The 18,082-nt window shown below is 55.5% G+C and overlaps 1 protein-coding gene across 5 annotated transcripts in view; it reads left to right on the top strand.

The window, feature by feature from the left end:
• EEFSEC (eukaryotic elongation factor, selenocysteine-tRNA specific) overlaps positions 1-18,082 on the top strand; it is a 225,482-nt gene that overhangs the window by 15,901 nt on the left and 191,499 nt on the right. For 4 of the 5 annotated variants that reach the window (XR_003005709.1, XM_024763383.1, XM_024763384.1 and 1 more), the window contains exon 1: positions 7,550-11,979. The exons of the other annotated variant lie outside the window; for it this stretch is intronic. Coding sequence is in view for 3 of the 4 variants with exons in the window: in XM_024763383.1 (XP_024619151.1) it covers positions 11,949-11,979 (31 nt within the window). In the remaining variant the exon portion in view is untranslated. Of the gene's footprint in view, positions 1-7,549; positions 11,980-18,082 lie in introns of those variants that run through there. 5 annotated transcript variants of the gene reach the window in all.

The following is an 18,082-nucleotide window of genomic DNA, read 5'->3' as shown; positions in this document are numbered from 1 at the left end:
TTAATCTTTAAGCCTTTATTCCCTCTCCCCCACCCCCTTCCCCTAACCTTTTGTTTGTGCAGTTCCGAGCTCGGGATGTGTGGGTCCAGGAGCTTCTGAATGTGCGGGGCCTCTCCCGGCAGCTGCAGATGGTGGTGGCCCTGAGCGATGCTGTTTCAGGCTGGGGGGCTGCACACGGGAGGGGAGGCTGGTGCTCTCGCCCCCAGTGGCCCCTGGGACTTTGCACAAGCTGTTTCGGTTTTATGTAGCTCTGGAGCCAGTGCCCAGTCCCATCCTCTCCCCAGATTCAAGTTCGGTAGAGACCCCTCCTGACTCGGAGTCGCTTAGTCTTGATAAAGTTTACATCTTCCTGTGGCCTCTTCGCATTTCCTCCTGGGGAATAGTTCTTGTGGTTGAATTATATTTGTGATATTTAAATAAAAGCAAGAGTCCCAAGAAAGGATCTTCAATAGTAACCCTAGGCCTCCCAAAACAGCCAGAAGCACACAGCCGGACAGATGTGTCTTCAGGGTCAGGAAGGCGCTGTCCTGGCAGCAGCGTGGACCGGGTGTTGATGTGGAAATGGGGGCAGGGCTGAGCCCTGGCCGCAGACACGGGCACACATGGGAGGCGGGGCTGTGCGGGTTCTGGCCCAAGAAGGCCCCCCTCCTGCGGCTGCGGCGCCGTGTCCTCCGAGCTGCCTGTCCTCCCAGGGCCCGGCCAAAGGCGCTGCACGTGGAGGGGCCTGTCTGTGTGAGGCCGAGGGGAAGGAGATGGTCTTTCCAAGTCTTCCTAACAAGTGTATGCGTTCTTACCTGCAAACACGCCTTGTTTGACTGCAGACTTTTCGTAGCATTCCAGCATATCATAAATGCTTTAGAGAGAGTCTCCCCACCCGTCAGAGGTTAACAGATGGGCTGGTGCATAGTCATGTGGCTCTTTCCACGTGGATTTATATTAACACCCATATTAATTAATGTATTCATATTGTCATTTTTAAATTTCATGGTAGGGCTGTGCCACACCTGCTCTTCTGCACTTTGTTTTCTCCACTTATCAATGCCTTGGTTTTTCCACGTACATTCAGACCATTCAGATCCAGCGTGGTAGTGGCTGCAGGATTCCCCTGTGTGCAGGACACGCCCCTGTGTGCGGGGTTCCCCCGTGTGGGGCACAGCGTACCTGGTCTTTGACTGCTGGCTGTCCAGGGTGTCTCCTGACTCTGCTCGAGCATACCTTTTTGCACCTTGTGCAAGTGTTTCTGTGAGTTTCTGTCTTAGAAGTAGCGATTGTTGGGGCAATTGCATTTTAATAGATATGTCACACGCACCCCATGTGCTCTTTGTCTTAGTTTTATAAAAATAATATTTTAAGTGAGTTACCATCAGGGCATCAAGAAAATGTAGGCTGTGTCTAAACTCTCAGGACTGTATTTATTTCACGACTTTCTGTGCACACCGTCACACACCTGGGTTTGCAAACTTGAATTTGAAAAGCTAGGCTCCAAGCTTAGTCGCCTTCCTCTCTTCATCCTGTTTTTACTGCGTGCCTACCGTGAGCCAACTTCTGACCCCGCATCGAGAAACACGGAAGACGTTCCCTCTCTGAGCGCTAACGGGAACCTGTCTTGGCGGCCACGTTTTTACAGCTCTCTTGCCACACCTTGGGGCAGGAGGGAAAGAGTATGGGTTGAAACCGTGGCAGTACATAATTGTGCAAAAATAAATGGGACGCAGGTTTCATACAAAACGACCACCACAGAGCTGTTGTCGAATACACCTTTGTTCTGCGTGGTCAGGGTTTTGGTCTTTATGCCACCCCGACTGGGTGAACGTGGCACCTTAGGGTGGAGTGGAGGGGCTCAGGGACAAGAGAAGTTAGAGTTTCTCCTGGGACGGGACAGTTTGCTGTTGATCATTTTGTTAACTGCTGGTGACGCATGGTACTGGTGTCCCAGACTTGAGTTGTTGACAATTCACCCTTGCAGTTTTCATCTTGTCCACGTACTGCTCCTAGTACTGTTATTGTTATTATTTTCCTTTAAATTGACTCATTTCTTTCATTTAACCTTCTCCTAAGTAACATTATCCTTGAAATACGGGTTTAAAGTGCTAGTTACCTTTTCCTGCAATGCATTTTAAAATAAATACGTAACTATTACAGTAAAAATCTGACGGGGTGTGTCATCTACTTCGGGAAGCACCGTGTCCTGGCACAGTTGCTCTGTACCCTCTTCCCTGCCTGGGACGTGGGGTCTGTACTGGTAGGTGTGGCGGCAGGGGCGGGAGGTGAGACGTCTCCGACCCCGAGCTGTGGGTGTGCTCAAGAGGGAAGAGGAAGATTCTGGAGAGCAGAGATGCTGTGAGGAGCTGGGGTCTGTGAGCGGGGAGAGGCCTGCAGGGTCCAGGTCCCTGGGACTTGGAGGGGCAGGGTGATGGGCCAGAGACTGGAGCACCCGCAGGGCCTGAGCAGACACCGGACAGGCCCTGGGGCCGAGGATGACTTCTCTGTTCCTGGACTTGCCCGGCTCCTGTGCGGATGGCCACCCGGCCTGACTCGGGGTGGACGCTGACCCAGGCTGGGGAAGCGCCTCGGGGTGGGGGGAGGCCCAGGGAAGGAGTGTCAAGTTACTTCAGAGAGAGTGAAGCGTTTGCAGGCTCTGGGTGTTTCTGTTTGTTGTTTTGTGATGTTTCCTTTTTTACGTTTGTTTTCTGAGAATTCATTATATGTAAAATGTAACACAAATCTTACTTGTCTGATTCTTGGAGTTTTGACAAACTCATACCCGTGTACCCCAAATGCCGACCAGGATGTAGAACATTGCGGTCAACGCAGAGCGGCTGTGTTGCCGGTTGGAATCCCCGGGGAAGGCTGCCTGGGATGCTGATCTGCTTGTGGGGTCACCCGGCTGTGGGCTTGTGCTGGGAGCTTTTCTAGGGGATTCTCATGGGTAGACAAGTTTGGGAATTACTGCTCTAAAAAGTTTCCGTTTCCCCTCCTCTCTCCCTGGAGATAATCACGGGTGTGATTTTTTTTCCACATAGATTAGCCTCCCTGTTCTAGGACTTGATGTAAGTGGAATTGTCCCTCTTCCCTGGGGCAGAGCAATATTGAAATTGGGCCAGTTAATCACTCTACAGTGACCTCTAAACATTCAAGTGAAAGGAAGACTTGTACATCTCTCACTTTAAATCAAAAGCTAGACATGATGAAGCTTAGCGAGGAAGGCCTGTCGAAAGCCCAGCTGGGCCGAAAGCTGGGCTTCTTGTGCGAGCAGTCAGCCACGCCGTGAAGGCAAAGGACAAGTTCTGGAGGAAATTACCGGTGCTCCTCCAGTGAACACACGAATGGTAGGAAAGCAAAACAGGCTTATTGCTGATGTGCAGAAAGTTTCAGTGGTCTGGATAGAAGATCAAACCAGCCACAACATTCCCTTCAGCCAGAGCCTCATCCAAAGCAAGGCCCCAGCTCTCTGCAACTCTGTAAAGGCTGAGAGAGGGGTGGAGGCTGCAGTGGAAACGTGTGAAGGTAGCAGACTTGGCTCCTGAGGATTAAGGAGGGAAGCCGTCTCTATAGCATCAAAGTGGAAGGGGAAGCAGCCAGTGCTAATGTAGAAGCTGTAGCAAGTTACCCAGAAGGTCTAGCTGAGATAATTGGTGATTTTCAATGTGGATGAAACAGCCTTCATGGGAAGAAGAGGCCACCTAGGACTCTCATAGCGAGAGAGGAGAAGTCAGTGCCCGGCTTCAGCGCCTCAGAGGACAGGCTGACTCTCTTGTTAGGGGCTAATGCAGCTGGTGACTTCAAGTTGACCCTAGTACTGAGTTATCATTCCAAAAATCCTAGGACCCCTAAGAATTACGCTAAATGGACTCTGCTTATGCTCTGTTAACGAAACAACAGAGCTTGGGTGACGGCACGTCTGTTTACATGGTTTACTGAATATTTTAAGCCCACTGTTGAGACCTACCGTTCAGAAAAAAAGATCCCTTTCAAAATGTTACTGCTCACTGACAACGCACTTGGTCACCCGAGAGCTCTGATGGAGATGGACGCTGGGATTAACGTTGTTTTCATGCCTGACAACACAACATCCTTTCTGCAGCCCGTAGATCAAGAAGTAATGTGGACTTTCAAGTCTTATTATGTAAGAAATACACTTTGTTAGGTTGTAGCTGCCATAGACGGTGATTCCTCTGATGGATTTGGGCAAAGTAAACTGAAAACCTTCTGGAAAACATTCACCGTTCTAGATGCCATTAAGAACGTTTGCGGGACTTCCCTGGCGGTCCGGTGGTCAGGACCGTGTGCTTCCAGTGCAGGGGGCGCAGGTTCGATCCCCGGTCGGGGGACTAAGATCCCACGTGCCTCACGCGCATGGCGTGGCCAATAAAAATTAAGAGGAAAAAAAAAAAGAACACTTGTGATTCATGGGAAGAGGTCAGAATATCCAAATGAAGAGGAATTTGGAAGAAGCTGATTCCAGCCCTCCTGGATGACTTTGAAGGGTCGAGACTTCATGGAGGAAGGACTGCAGACGTGGTGGGAACGGCAGGGGAGCCAGAACTAGAAGTGGAGCCTGAAGATGGGACTGAATGGCTGCCATCTTGCGATGAAACCTGGGAACGGATGAGGGGCCGCTTCTCGTGGATGAGCAAAGAGAGCGCTTTCTTAACACGGAGCTACTCCTGGTGAAGAGGCTGCGCAGATAGCTGAAATGACAGCAAAGGCCTTAGGATGTGACACAGACTTCGTTGATAAAGGAGCTGCGGGGCTTGAGAGGATCGACTCCAGTTTTGAAGGAAGTTCTGTGGGTAGAATGCTGCCAAACAGCATTGCTGCTCCAGGGAAATCATTCATGAAACGAAGAGGCCATCAGTGCAGCGAACTTCATGGTGGCTTTGTTCTCAGAAATGGCCGCAGCCATCCCAGCCTCAGCAGCCTCCATCCTGATCAGTCAGCGGCCGCCAGCACCGGAGGCGAGACCCTGCGCCAGCAGAAGGGCTACAACTGGCTGGCGCTCAGGTGATGGTCAGGGTTTTTTAGCATATTTTTAAATTAAGGTCGTACATTGTCTTTTTAGACGTAACGCGATTGCACACATAAGAGACTGCCGTATAGTGTAAACATAACCTTCATAAGCACTGGGAAACCAAAGGATTCATGCGATTCACTTTATTGTGATATTTGCTTTATGGCAGTGTTCTGGAACCTAACCTGCAGTATCTCTGAGGTATGCCTGTGATAATGTTGACTGCTCTTTAATACGTTTATTGCTATCTGTATATCTTCTTCTAGGTAGCATCTTTCAAATCTTTTGCCCATTTAAAAATATATATATATTTATTTGGCCACACCGGGTCTTAGTTGCGGCATGCGGGATCTTCGTTGCCGCATGCAGGATCTTTAGTTGCGGCATGTGGGACTAGTTCCCCGACCAGGGATTGAACCCAGGGCCCCTGCATTGGGAACATGGAGTCTTAGCCACGGGGCCACCAGGGAAGTCCCTCTTTTGCCCATTTTTAATTGGGTTTAGAATTTTAAAAAAATTATAGAAGTTCTCTATGAATCTGTTTACCAGTTCTTTGTCCCGTATATGTTTTGTAAATATTCTGTCACAATCTGTGGCCTTGCCTGTTTGTTTTCTTGATGTCTTTTGATAAGCAGACGTTTTCGTTTTTTGTTTTGTTTTGTATTTTGGCTGTGCCGTGCAGCAGGCGGGGATCTTAGTTCCCCGCCCAGGGATCAAACCTGTGCTCCCCGCAGTGGAAGCTCAGAGTGTTGACCACTGGAGCGCCAGGGAAGTCCAGCAGACGTTTTAAATTTTGATGAAGCCTCATTGTTCATTTGTTCCTCTAATGCTTTTCACTTTCCGTGCCCTGCTTAAGAGATCTTTGCCGTTCCAAGTCGTGAAGGCACCCTGCTCTGTTCCCTTCTGAAAGCTTTATGGCTTTAGCTCTTATGTTGAGGCCTTCAATCCACCTTAGTAGTGTTTGTATCTCCCATGAGCTGGCGTCCACCTGACCTTTGTTGACCTTGTTCACAGGACTCTTCGGCGGTTCCAGTTCAGCATTTGTCCCTGTCTGTTCGTTTGCTGACCTGGTCACTGGTCCCTGCACTTGTCTGCACCCAGCATGTGGGCCCTCCCTCCTATGGGCCAGGAGAGATCCCTGCCCCGTGGGAACTCCCGGCCGCGGGGACAGACGCAAAGCCCCCTCCTCAGGGCTGCGGGCCCAGAGAGGGGAGAGCAGAGGCGGGACCCCTGCCGACGGGTTGCGGGTGGGGTGCGTTCCTGCCATTGCAGTGAAATCTCCCTGACGAAAGGGTCGCCAGACCCCAGCACAGGGCGTGCTGGTCTCAGGCAGTCTTTGTCTGTAAGAACCTTCGCCTGTAAACGTTTTATTAGACCATTAAGTGGCCTTCAGCCTCTCCCACATTCACTAATGCCAGAGAAGGCGGAGCATATGTTGCCATTTTTATGAAACTCTTGCTTTTCCAGAGGCTTATTCTGGGACCTAATTTACTCTGAGTCTCATCCCACAGATCTGGCTTAATTTGTGAGACTGGGATGACCGTCTGTAGGCAGGGCCTTCCTGGAGTTGGGAGATGAGCTGCACGACAGTCACACGCCTCTTAAAAACCGTTCTGCTTGTGGACGTACCGACCTTGGGACGCTCTGGGTGCGGGGTGCCAAGGGCACCAACCCACTTGGACCACACCTTTGTCCTCCTTTTCACGTTAACATAGTGATTCCACGTGTCTTACGGTGCAAAGCATGTTGGTGTTCGGAACCCTGCTGGAGACGTAGGGGTACACGCAGAGCACAGGGCACTCTGGTGCTTGGTGTCACGTCCCGTGTTCCTCTCAGGATGTGGAGCTGGGTCGTGGGATGCGTTCTGGAGCAGCTCTCTGGAAGGGGGTGCCTGGAGAGCCGAGGCAGAGTCTTCTTTTCCGTCTGGTCCCCAGGTGGTATCTGTAAACCTGTGTTAGCGGTCCCCTCGGGCTCCCGGGAGGCGGACGTTCCCCATGCAGTCGGCTTGCTTGGACTCATTTGACCAGCCACCAACCTTGAAAAATTATCCTTGCCTTTGTCAGGCATCAGAGGAAGGGGTGATCTCTGGGTGACAGGCCAGGAGCCGAGGCACCAGGAGCAGAGCGGGGACTGGGCGCGCAGCATTGCCTGCCACACCCCGGTGCCTGGTCAGCGGACAGAGGGGAGTCAGCTCTAGAGGAGGCTTTTCCTGCCTCCCCGGAAGCCCACCCGCAGGAGGCAGCTGGGGTTGGAGGGAGGGTGGAGGGCGGGCAGCCAGGAGCCTGCAGCAGCAGCCTGGGCTCTTCCCACATCGCAGAGGGCCCTCCTCTGCGAAAGAAAACGTTCAAAGAAAATGGCATCTTTGAACATAGCATGAGAGTAGAGTACATTTATTTCTAAAATTCAGAGTTCTTGCTTCGTTTTAAAACCTCCAACTTGTTCAACCTGAGTGAGAGCCTTAGAAAACAGTACCTACAGGAGGGTGGCCCCTCCTCCCATCCCTCCCCCCACCTCCTCCCTCCATTTTCCTTCCTCCAGCTCCCTCCCGCCTTCTTGCAATGTAGGACTCAACTGTCATTTCACCTCAATTTCCCTGGAAAGTGGGTGGCAGCTTGGGGAAGGTTCTGTGGAAGCAGGTCTCTGGGGTGTGTTGCCTTTGTCCTCTCGCTAGAAATGGGCTCCCTGGGCAGAGGCCTCAAGAGATGACACTGCGGCCAGGGCGTGTGGTGGGTGCGGCAGCCCTTGTGACGGCGGCACAGGAGCGAGCGACGCTGGAGGAGCCGCTGTGTGGCGGGACTTGCCTGCAGGTCCTTTTGGAGTCCTTGCTGACTTTTCTTTTCTGGAGCATCTTTAATATTATATTATGATTTCATAAGAAACAGTGTCGAACTAAGGAAAATCATTCAGTGACACGTCACTAATACAATGCAAGTCGCTTCGAAATACGATATGAGACTTTTAAAGTTTCACTTTCCTCAGTTACATAAAATAAGACTAAAATTGAACTGAACTAAAAATTTTGTCTCAGTCAGTGAGGCATAGTTCCTTCAGTGACTATTTGCAGCCACCGTGGAAGATACTCAATGGAAAGTGACCTAGTACAGACCCAGAGGCCATCAGTTGACACCAGAGTATTAACGAAGTGATGCAGGATTGGAGGATTCCTGAGGTCTCTTTGTTTCCAGGAGGGAAACTGGAAATTGCCGTGCTCTGTGTCACCTGAGAGCTGTAATTAAGGTGCTTTTGAAGAAGGAGTGTGGGTGAGAGGGAGCACCTCCGCAGTCTTGGGGGTGGGCTGCGACAGCACGGTCACACGGCTGAGGAAACCTTGGTTGAAGGGGGAGTGGGGGCGTCCCGGCGGCTGGTGGAGGACTGAATCTGAAGGTGCAGCCCTGGGTCGCTGAGGTCACGGCGATGGGGAGACTCTGCACCAGCCTGCAACTCTGACATGTGGCCTCTGTGCCATCTCACCTCCCTGCCCTGTGGATGGTGCCTGGACCTCACACTTGGACTCTTAGCTGTGTTCTGGCTTTCTGCATCCCTAGTGGGCTCATGGTCTTATGGCCAGCTTCCAGGTGACTGCAAGCCCTTGATGTGAGCGGAGAGGCCCACGGCCTTTGTGTCTCTGCTGCATATAGGACAGGACTGTGCGCACCGAGGCAGCGGGGCCTTCCTGGCGGGGAGGAGTGTAGGTTTTGGATTCAGAGGATGTGAGTCTGGATCCCGGCTGCACAGCCTAATATCTGTGTGACTTGGGGTGAAACGATGATGATTGCGACAGCGACGGCGGAAGTGAATACTTGCTCGGCCTTGTCTGTGAAGTGAGGGTAGCCATGATGCGCACTGCACAGCGCCGGTGGTTCAGGTGAGGTCACGCGTGTAAGCAGTCAGCTTAGTTGCTCGGAAAATGCCACGAAGGCACTAAAATCAGGACACTTGAGTTGAGTAGAGTTGTTAAAGCATGTTAGTACGTAATCTCCATTAGTAAAGGACAGAAATTCATCCCAAACTGCTTCTTACAACCAGCATGATTTGTGGGCTGCGTTTAGACACAGCTGGATCCAGGGCCCCCCATCTCTCGGGCCAGGTCCCTCGTGCCCGCTTGTTTCTCAGGCCGGCTGCCTCCTGCAAGGCTGCGGACCTGCCCGTGGCTCTGGGCTCAGCTTTCTCGCTGCCGAGTCAGTGCCCCCGGCAGAAGACGCAGCAGAGACTGAGCGGCTGGATCTGGGCCCAGCCTGTGCCTGGCGCTTGGCCTGGGGCTCCTGCCAAGTAAACAGAGAGACGGAGCCGGGGGACGAGGACCTCGGAGGAGAGTGGCTCTGTGAGCAGTTGGTGGACGGGACACAGGGTCCCCGTATCGGCAGCAGATGCAGTTCCCTCGTGGGTTCCGAATCCCTCAAAGTGGGAGCTGTTCTCGTGTGTCCCCCAGCCCAGCACAGCTACCAGCTTCCGTTACAAACCAAGCATTCGGCTATTTTTCTTGCTCTGGGAATGGTTGATAAAAAGTTTCTGTTTAGTTGAAGCATTGCAAAAGTTATACAGGAAAAATAAACAAATCTGAGGACCTGGCCAGTTGTGGCCTGGAGGGACATCAAAGGTTGGCCAGTCACCAGGCCCCACTTGCACTGGGGTGCGTTGTGTCCACCCTCAGGTCTGCAGACCTGGGGCTGGAAACCAGCTCCACACAGCTGTGCTCGGGCTGGACGTGCTGAGCCCACGCTGGAGCAGCTGGTGGTCTGTACCGGCCTCCTTCCTGCCCCAGCCCGGGGCCCTGCCTGCCCGCCCCCACTTCCACCCTTCGACCAGCCCCCTCAGGCCTGCACCGGCTTCTGGCAGCTGCCTCTACACGGGCCGTATCTCACACCCTGTCACCCCTCAGCACTCAGCTCACTCGCCCCGTCTCCCAGTGAATCCCTCACAAGACCCCCAGGAGCCCTGTTAGCCCAGCTTGCAGAAGCCACAGGTCACTGGCCAGTTTCTCGCCGGGCCACTCTCGGAACGGGGCCCGGTGTGGTCCTGGTTTAGGGCAATGGGGACCATAGGAATGGGGACTGAGGTTGGAATCTTTTGACAGGAGAGGCGGGTGGGGTCAGCCTTTGTCCGGCTGGCTTTGGCAGTGGTCCTGAAAACTGTTTTCAGATCCCTGACGTAGCAGAGGGAGACCTCTGGTCCTGGGATGGACTCTTATCATGTAAGAATAGCCCAAGCATTTTCCCTCTAACATTTTAGTAGGTAATGATTTTTGTTATAAAGTATTTATAGTTATTGCGAAGTGAATTTTCTTGTCCCGATTTTGGAAAACAGCACGGGAAGAAGAAAACAAAAATCACCCATGACCCCACATCCATGGGTGTTGATGATGTTAGGGAAAGGGTGGTGTGAGCCAGGAGAACCAGTCAGATCTTAATCATGTCCCATTAGTTGGGCACCTTCTACGTGCCAGGTTCTGTGCTTGACGCTCGGAAAGCTCCACAGCCCCTCGGGTGTCACAGGTGAGGAACTGGGGCTCGGGATGGGCTGAAGAGCTTGGCTGCAGCCACGCAGCAGCCAGGTGAGGAGAGAGCTGGTGTGGGAACCCAGATCCCAGTAAGGGAGCAGCGACCGTGAGTCAAGACCACAGCACACACACGTTTCTTGTAACCCAAGTCCCTGTTTAAGGGGCTCTTTGCAAATAGCATCTAAAGCACCGAAAGATGCTGTGCAAGGGGTTTTACTCTGCGTGACTCAAGGCAGCGAAACGCAAGCGGGGAATGAAAGAACAGGACCAACCGCAGCCGGCCTCCCGAGTGGACCTCTCTGCCGACTCTGGCCCCAACCCAGACGTGACTGTAAGAACCGCTCCGGAAACAGCTGGTGACAGACTCTGTGCTTTCAGCCTTTCTGTTTTCGCTGTTGCCAGAAAAATAATCAGCTCTGTGTCTCAAGTGCTTGATAAAGTGGCCCAGACACCAGCTGTAGCTTAAAACAGTTTCTGGTTTAGTTGCTTTTAGCCAACAGATGGGTGGCCTCCTGGGCTGAGTGTGGCGCCCGCATCCGAGGACGGCCGCGCCCCTGTCCTCACCGCGTCTCCTTCTGTGCCTTCGGTCCTCCTTTGCCTGTGCTTCCGGAGGCTCGGGCTTGGGTTGAGAAGGGCGGTTCTGGGCTGGGCGTTGGCTGCCCGGGTGCTGTGTGGGGCCCGGCCTCCGGGAGGTGGGGAGCAGAGGCGGGTGCAAGGGCAGAGCCTGCCTCTCTCCAGCCACAGCCGTCCTGGCTCTCTAGCTGATGATTTCTTCTGTAACTTCATTACGTACTTTTAGTTTTTCTTGGTTTTGGACCTTCTCTGCGGCCTTCCTCCTAAGGAGGACGGGACTCCCTCCCCTTCCTGTTGCCGGCCTCAGCTGCAGTCACGGGGTTCCGGGAGCCTCCGCAGCCAGGGGGGCCCCGGGCCTCTGCCGAGAAGCTCACAGACGGTGGGAGCAGGCAGCGGGAGGAGGGAGGCCGCTGACAGGGTAGAGGGTCTGTATTCGCACGCCCTCCCCCGGCCCGGCCTCCCGCAGCCGGCCTCCCTGGCCGCTGCCTTGAGTAATCACCGTCCCCGGGCACCGCCGTGGACTCCCCACCTAACACTCGGCCGCTGGCCCTCAGTTACCAGTGCGAGGAAGTCCAGGCCCTGCCTTGGCGGGTGGGGTCCGCGGCACAGACGCACCCTCACCGGGGCCTCTGCCCGCTGCTCCCGCTGCAGGAAACCCACCCCCTCTGTCTCCCAGGGAGTCTCCCACCTCCCCTCTCAGAGTGTAGCCTGCTGCACCCACCACTCCGGGCCCCAGTCCCGTCGTACTTCCTGACTGTCGTCTCTGCGTGAGTGTGTCAGTGGCTGGTGCTGGATCGTTCACTCTGTGAGAGCAGGGCCTTGCTTGCTTTGTGGAACTGCGGTGTCCCCTCAGACTAGTGCTGGGCCATGGTGGAGCTGGAACCAAGTGCACTGCCCGGTGAGTCCTGAGCGGGTGCTCGTCCGGTACATCCCTGCTGGCTGAGCCTTTGGCCGCAGCTGCCGCCATTACCCTGGTGCGTGTCCCGGGAACGCAGCTTTGCTGCCCGTAGCACTCGGGAGCAGAGATGACCCCTGGCACGGACAGTAGCCGAGCCTTCCACGGCACCTACTGTGCGCCAGGCGCGGTATTGTAGTAACTTGTTTCCCGCCACCCCAGGGGCCGGCACTGTTGTCACCCCGTGTTGTGGATGAGGAAGCCGAGGACCAAGGGTGACGTCACTGCGGCAGTGGGCCTGGAAGCGGCAGGGCTGAGATTCACAGCCAGACTCTGGCTCCGTGGCCTGGGCTGTCATCCGAAGGTGCCCGAGCTCCTTTCAGGGAGGAGCTTCGGAGGTGAATGATCAGACACGTCCCCTCTCTAGAGGTGGTCCAGGCGCGGTGGTCATTGCTCCCACTCGCGGAGCTCTCTGTGTGGTTCCTGGAGCTGTTGCAGGGGGCTGGGGCCGTTCGGGAAGGGGGTGCACACGGTCAGCCCTCAGGCAGGGACGCCAGTGGCCAGGTTCCCCAGAGTCCCCGTGGCGATGTGCAGCTGGGGCTGCTGCTAGCCGCAGTCTAGGGATCCTTCCAGGTACTAGAAGCTCCCTGGCCATTCCCAGTCCCCACCTGGTCCCTGTTTCACAGTCGCTGTCCTGAGGCTCTGCCTGTAGCTGGTACAGAGCTCTCCTAGCCTGTTCTTCAGTGTGAGCTGTGTCACCAGGTGCAGCAAAGATCAGCTCCCCAGGGACGGGCCCCAGCAGACTGGGCTTCAGGCCAGTTCTCACCATGTCCCTGTGAGTCGGGGGCTGGGGGTGAGAGGCCCCAGATTGCAGAGTTGGCAGAACCGGGGTTAAAGTCCAGGTCTTTGTGACTCAGAGTCTGCAACACAACTCTGGTTATAGTAGTTCTCTGTTCACTAAAATGACGTCTAGTTACCTCCAATACGTTTAGTTTCCATCATTGTTGTCAGGTGGTGAGAGGGGCGTGAGGTCGAGCGTCCCTCGCTGCATGCCCCCTTGACCCTTTATAGTTGCCCCGTCGCTTCAGACGTGTGGGTGACACAGTGGGCTGCGTGGCCCCTGGGAGCCTTGGGTCGCACAGACGTTGACAGGCTCGGTGAAGTGAGGAAGCACGAGGAGGTCGAGGTGCAGAAGCCAGGAAGGAGCATCTTCAAGGGCTGGACGTGGAAAGGCGTCAGAGGCACAGCAGCCAACAGGCCTGGACGCCAGCTGGTTCTCAGGGGTGTCCACACTGGAGATGTAGAGGATCCCTCATAAACGGAGACAAGGAACTAGGAGAGGTCTCCTCCAGAAGGTCGAGGTTAAATGGCTGCCCCAGGAGAAGACAAGACGTCCTCCCTGAGACCAAGTGCGCTCGCGTCCGCGTCATCTGTGTTACGGAAGCGCTGGTGACGCACGTGGCCCTGGCCCCACAGTCCAGCCAGCCCCCGGGCACACTCCAGTCACACACTGGGACCTCCCACGGAAAACAGCCCCGGCTGAGGACCAGTCACAGGGCGTATGAGGAAAGTTACCACCGTGCAGAAGAAATCCCATAGGCACAAGTGCGGACATCCCTGTCCTAGGAACCAGAAACCATGAAACAAATCTGGAAGGGGCTTTAAAATAAGAATGTTCGAAATGTAAATGAAGAAGTGGAACACCTAGTGAGCTTAGGACATTATGAAAAAGAACCAAAAAGAAATTCTAAGTATTGAAAATGCAGTCACTGCCATGCACTTTCCGGTTGAGTAGCCTATACTGCTTCATGGGGGTCGGTGTGTGTAATGTTATCCTTCATGTGTTATTTTTTAAAAGCCCTTTTTCCCCTGAATGTATAATAATTTATGCCTATTGAGAATGTGGAAAATAGAGGAAAGTATGAGGGAGAAATAAGAATCTAGTTACTCAGGATAACTCCCCTTAGTATTCTGACATAACCCCTTTCCTAGGAGGGATCCCACTGCATGTAACATTTTAGGCACTGAGCCATGAGCCTGCCCTGTGTCATTAAGCGCTCTTTGACAGCGTGTTTACTGGCCCCGCGGCGCCCCCGGCTTGTCCCACCGCAGTGCCCATCCCTCCCTCCTCGAGGAACCGACGTGCCGTGGACGGTGTCTTCCGCTCTAGCAGCACTCCGGGGGCTTCTGCTGCCTTTCAGACTGTCCCTCAGAGCAGCTGTCACAACGCGACGCATTCGTCAGCAGCGAGTGGGGGACGGAGGGAGGGCAGTGGTGTGTGAGCGTGTTTTAGCCTTACTGCTGTATTAATGTAATAAGGAATCTGGCTTTTGTCCTGGGATCCTGGGACAGAGCTTCTGAAACCTTGGAATTTCCCTGGTGACCGGAGTGTCCTTACTGTTCCTGGTGGTCCCCTGGACCACACCTGAGTTTATGCTAGAGGAAGACTAGAGACCAGCCATGTGACTAGTGGGCTGGGGCTTTGGGCCAGAGACACCAGTCTGAGCTCTTGACCTCTGAGGAGGGCAGAGCGGATCAGTCGAGTTCAGTCTCACGACCAGTGATTCAGTCATTTGTGCCTAAGTAACGAAACCACAATAAAAACTCTGGACCCAGGGGCTCAGTGGGACTTCCTGGTGGGCGAAGAGATGGATGTGCCAGCAGGGTGATGAGCCCTGATTCCGCAGTGGAGGCCTGTGTTGGTGCCCGCCCAGGTCGTGCCCTGTGTGTCTCTTCCTTTGGCTGGTCCTGATCTGTATCCTTTATAATAGAGCTGTAATCGTAAGCGCAGTGCTTTCCTGCGTTCGGTAGGTGTGGTTTCTTCTTTGGTTTGGCGTCTCTTCTCAAGGACCTCCTCCTGGGGCGGGGGCAGGAGTGGGGGCAAGGCCCCGGAAACTGAGGTCACGAGCTAGAGAGCTCTGGTGGGTGGTGGAGGAGCTGGGCCCTGCCGCTTGCTCACTGTGTGTTTGGGCCTGTGAACGGGCCTCCCTGACTGAGCTGCTGCCTTTGGGAGGTGGAATCACGGCGCTGCCCTTGCTGGGCTGTCGTGGGGATGGTGTGAGCGGAGCTGTGAGCGCCTGCATGCGGTGCTGGGCACACAGCGCTCGTTATAAGTGGGAGCTTAAGGCCATTGCTCTCTGCCTGGGGGGAGAACGGGGCATGTGGAGTCAGTGCCTGCCCTGCCCTGCCCTGCTGAAGACCCCATGCCCCCTCTCCTCCCCCTGCCGCCGTGGAAGCTGGTCGGCAGCCGGCAGACAGCCTGATGGGGCTTTGAAAGGACAAGTGCCAAGCACTTGTCACTCCTTCCCCTGCTCTGTATGTAGGGTGCTGGGTGCAGGGGCCAGGCCTCATTTTCTTCTCAGTATCCCCATCACGCCCAGCTTCAATCTGAGAGGCCCGCTCTGGGACGCAAGAGGCCGGCAGAGCTGGTTCTGACTCGTGGGTGTGAAGGAGGTGGGACCCCACTCAGGGTCGGGCCGGGGGCCCGGGGGCCGTGGAGATGCCGTGCCCCAGCGAGCCTGCCGTGAGCACAGAGGAGAGGTTCGAGGTCCTTTCAGGGTAGCCATTCACTCCACCTTGAAGGAGACGGGGCCCAGGGAACCTGACGAAGCTAGACCATCATCAGGGAGCCGCCCGAAGGAGGACACTGGAACCCACTGGGCTAGAGAGGGCCTAACAGACTGTGTCGCCCATGAGGACCCAGCGTCTCCCGTGCCTTGGGTGGCCGCATGTGCCGCACTCTTGGGAAGATTGGGAACAGCTGTCCCGAGTTGTTGCCATTGAGTCGTATCCGGTCCCTGAGCCAGCGGTTGGCACCTCTGGTCATTCCGAGGAGATCTGGCCCTGTCCCCGAGGGTCCAGGGGAACCGAGTGGTCGGCATCCTCTGAGGCGCTGGCGGCTGGGCCTCCGTGGCCTCCTGCTGTGTGCTCGGCCCCGAAAGGCCCTTCCCTCTGCTTTCCGGCCTCCTCCTCCCTCCAGTTGCTAAATTCCCCTCTTCTGTGCTTGCTCAGCAGAAACTTCACGTCTTACTTTGATGCACTTCGCTGTGTTGACCTTGTGGGTTTGTGTGCGTCTCCCCCACCAGACGGTGAGCTCCTTGAGGGCAGGGACTCGGCCACGCTAGTCCCTGAAGGCGGCACTCGGCCCCGGGCGCAGCAGCAGAGGCCGAGGGGGATGGAACCAGACTGTTATTTCGGGCTCCGGGCGGCTGCAGGTTCTGCAGGAGGCATCGTGGCAGTGTAACGCGGGGGGAGAGGGCCCAGGTGGTGCCCCCAGCCCCCAGCCAGTGCTCAGGGCGCTCGCACGGTGGCCCTGCCCTGAACGTGCCCTGCTGCTCCCTCTGAAACGCGGCCGCCTGCTCAGTCCCCTCTGTCTCCGTCCAGAAAAATGTCTAATTGTGTCTTGAACTCATTTTCATTGCTTGCTTCAATGGCCTCACTTGGCAGCTGAGGCCATATGCTAATTCCACCCTTTTCATGAAGGAATTCTGCTGATTTTACTTACTTTTTATGGTAGATTTCCCCCCTCTTTTCTTCTTTTTTTTCTCCTGTTTCTCCAGTAAACAGTTTCCTGAGGCCACGCTCTCAGGCTCTGCGACCCTGAGCTCTCAGACGGTCTCAGTCGGAGGAGCCCGGCGGGGCTCACCCTTCCAGCCCCTTTGGCCCGGGCCAGGCAGGGACGCCTGCCGTGGTTTCTCTGCCTCAGACGGGGGGCTCGCCGTGGCCTGGGGCTCTGTCTCTAGAAGGGCCTGTCTGTGTCCAAGGCCACAGCAGCCATCGTCCCTCAGAATAAGCAGAGTGTGGTTTTCCTGTCTCGGTGCCTTGTGAGTGGTGGACCCACCTCTACGGTGGTGGTGGTTGGGAGCGGGGTTCAGAGGGGTCAGGATCTGCGACCTTGGCTTGAGTTTCTTCCCCACCCTGAGTCTCAGCTTCTTCATCTCTCAGGTGGACTTGTGAGGGCCCCTCCTCCCCATCGCTGGGGGTCTTCTTCTCCCGGGGGAATGCAGCCCTTGGAGGCCCCTGGGCACTCTGTCTGCAGGTCCCGGCCCCCTGGTGTTCACAGCGTGCGGTCCTGTCCGTGCTCCCTTCTTCCTTCTGTCTCTGCTTCTGGACAAGCACACGTGCCTCTTTGCAGTGTAGGAGGACGTCACCACTACAGAACAGAGAGGAATCCGTGCATGGCTGGTGGAGGGCCCTGCTCAGTGCTTTAACTGCATCCCAGCTCTGTTCATTCCCTGTAGGGGCACTCGCTGACCACCGGTTCTGTGCTGCTGCCCGTCGGGGCCTCTGTCCCTGGGGGTAGGCTGCAGGGGCACGGACGAGTCACAGAACAGGGCTGTCCTGGGCAGCGTGGGGACCACGGCACCCCAAGGGCGGGCCACCTCATCCAGACCACGGAGAGTCGGGAAGATCCCTGGGAAGTGACATCTGAGCCGCAGTTCAAAGTCTGAGGTGCCAGGAGAAGGCACGAGATGGCAGGAGCGCTTCGGTGCGTGGGCTTGTGCCCAGGCCCCGGGGGGAGACAGCAGGGCCGACCGGGAGCTGCGGGGCACGTGGGGGTGGGGGTCTGGGGGCCCAATCCCGCTGCCCTTCTCTCTGCTCCTCGGGGGAGCTCTGAGCTCTTCCCCACGCAGGGTAACATGGTGCTTGTGGATCCAGGTCTCTGGGCTGAGCGCCTGCCACCGACGGGCTCTTTACGTTGGGTGTGATGTAGCTTCTCTGGGCCTCCACGTGTCCATCTGCAGAACGTGGTGTTGATAGCGGTGCCTGCTGCCGCTAAACATTAGCTGTGAAGACAACGCGCGGCGCTCGTGGAAAGGGCTCGTCCCAGGGCCGAGATGAGGAGAGCGTCTGTCCTAGAGGACATTCCGGCCTGGTGCCACTGAGGCTTTCCTGCTTCACCCTTCCAGGAAAATCATCGTCTTAGGTCATCTCAGACTTTCTACCTCGTGGGAGCGTTTTGAGACTCGGTGTGAGAACCGGTGCTTGAAGCTGTAGTGAGAAGACCACCAGAGAGCAGCCGTGTGTCAGCCCCTCCCATCCTGGTAGAGAGGCTGTGACAGCTACAGCCTCGGTTCAGAGCGTGGGGGCCTGGGGAGCCCTACAC

The sequence above is a fragment of the Neophocaena asiaeorientalis genome, unplaced genomic scaffold (assembly GCF_003031525.2).
Source record: "Neophocaena asiaeorientalis asiaeorientalis breed wild unplaced genomic scaffold, Neophocaena_asiaeorientalis_V1.1 scaffold433, whole genome shotgun sequence".
NCBI lineage: Eukaryota > Metazoa > Chordata > Mammalia > Artiodactyla > Phocoenidae > Neophocaena > Neophocaena asiaeorientalis.
This window is presented reverse-complemented; position numbering and strand designations above follow the sequence as displayed.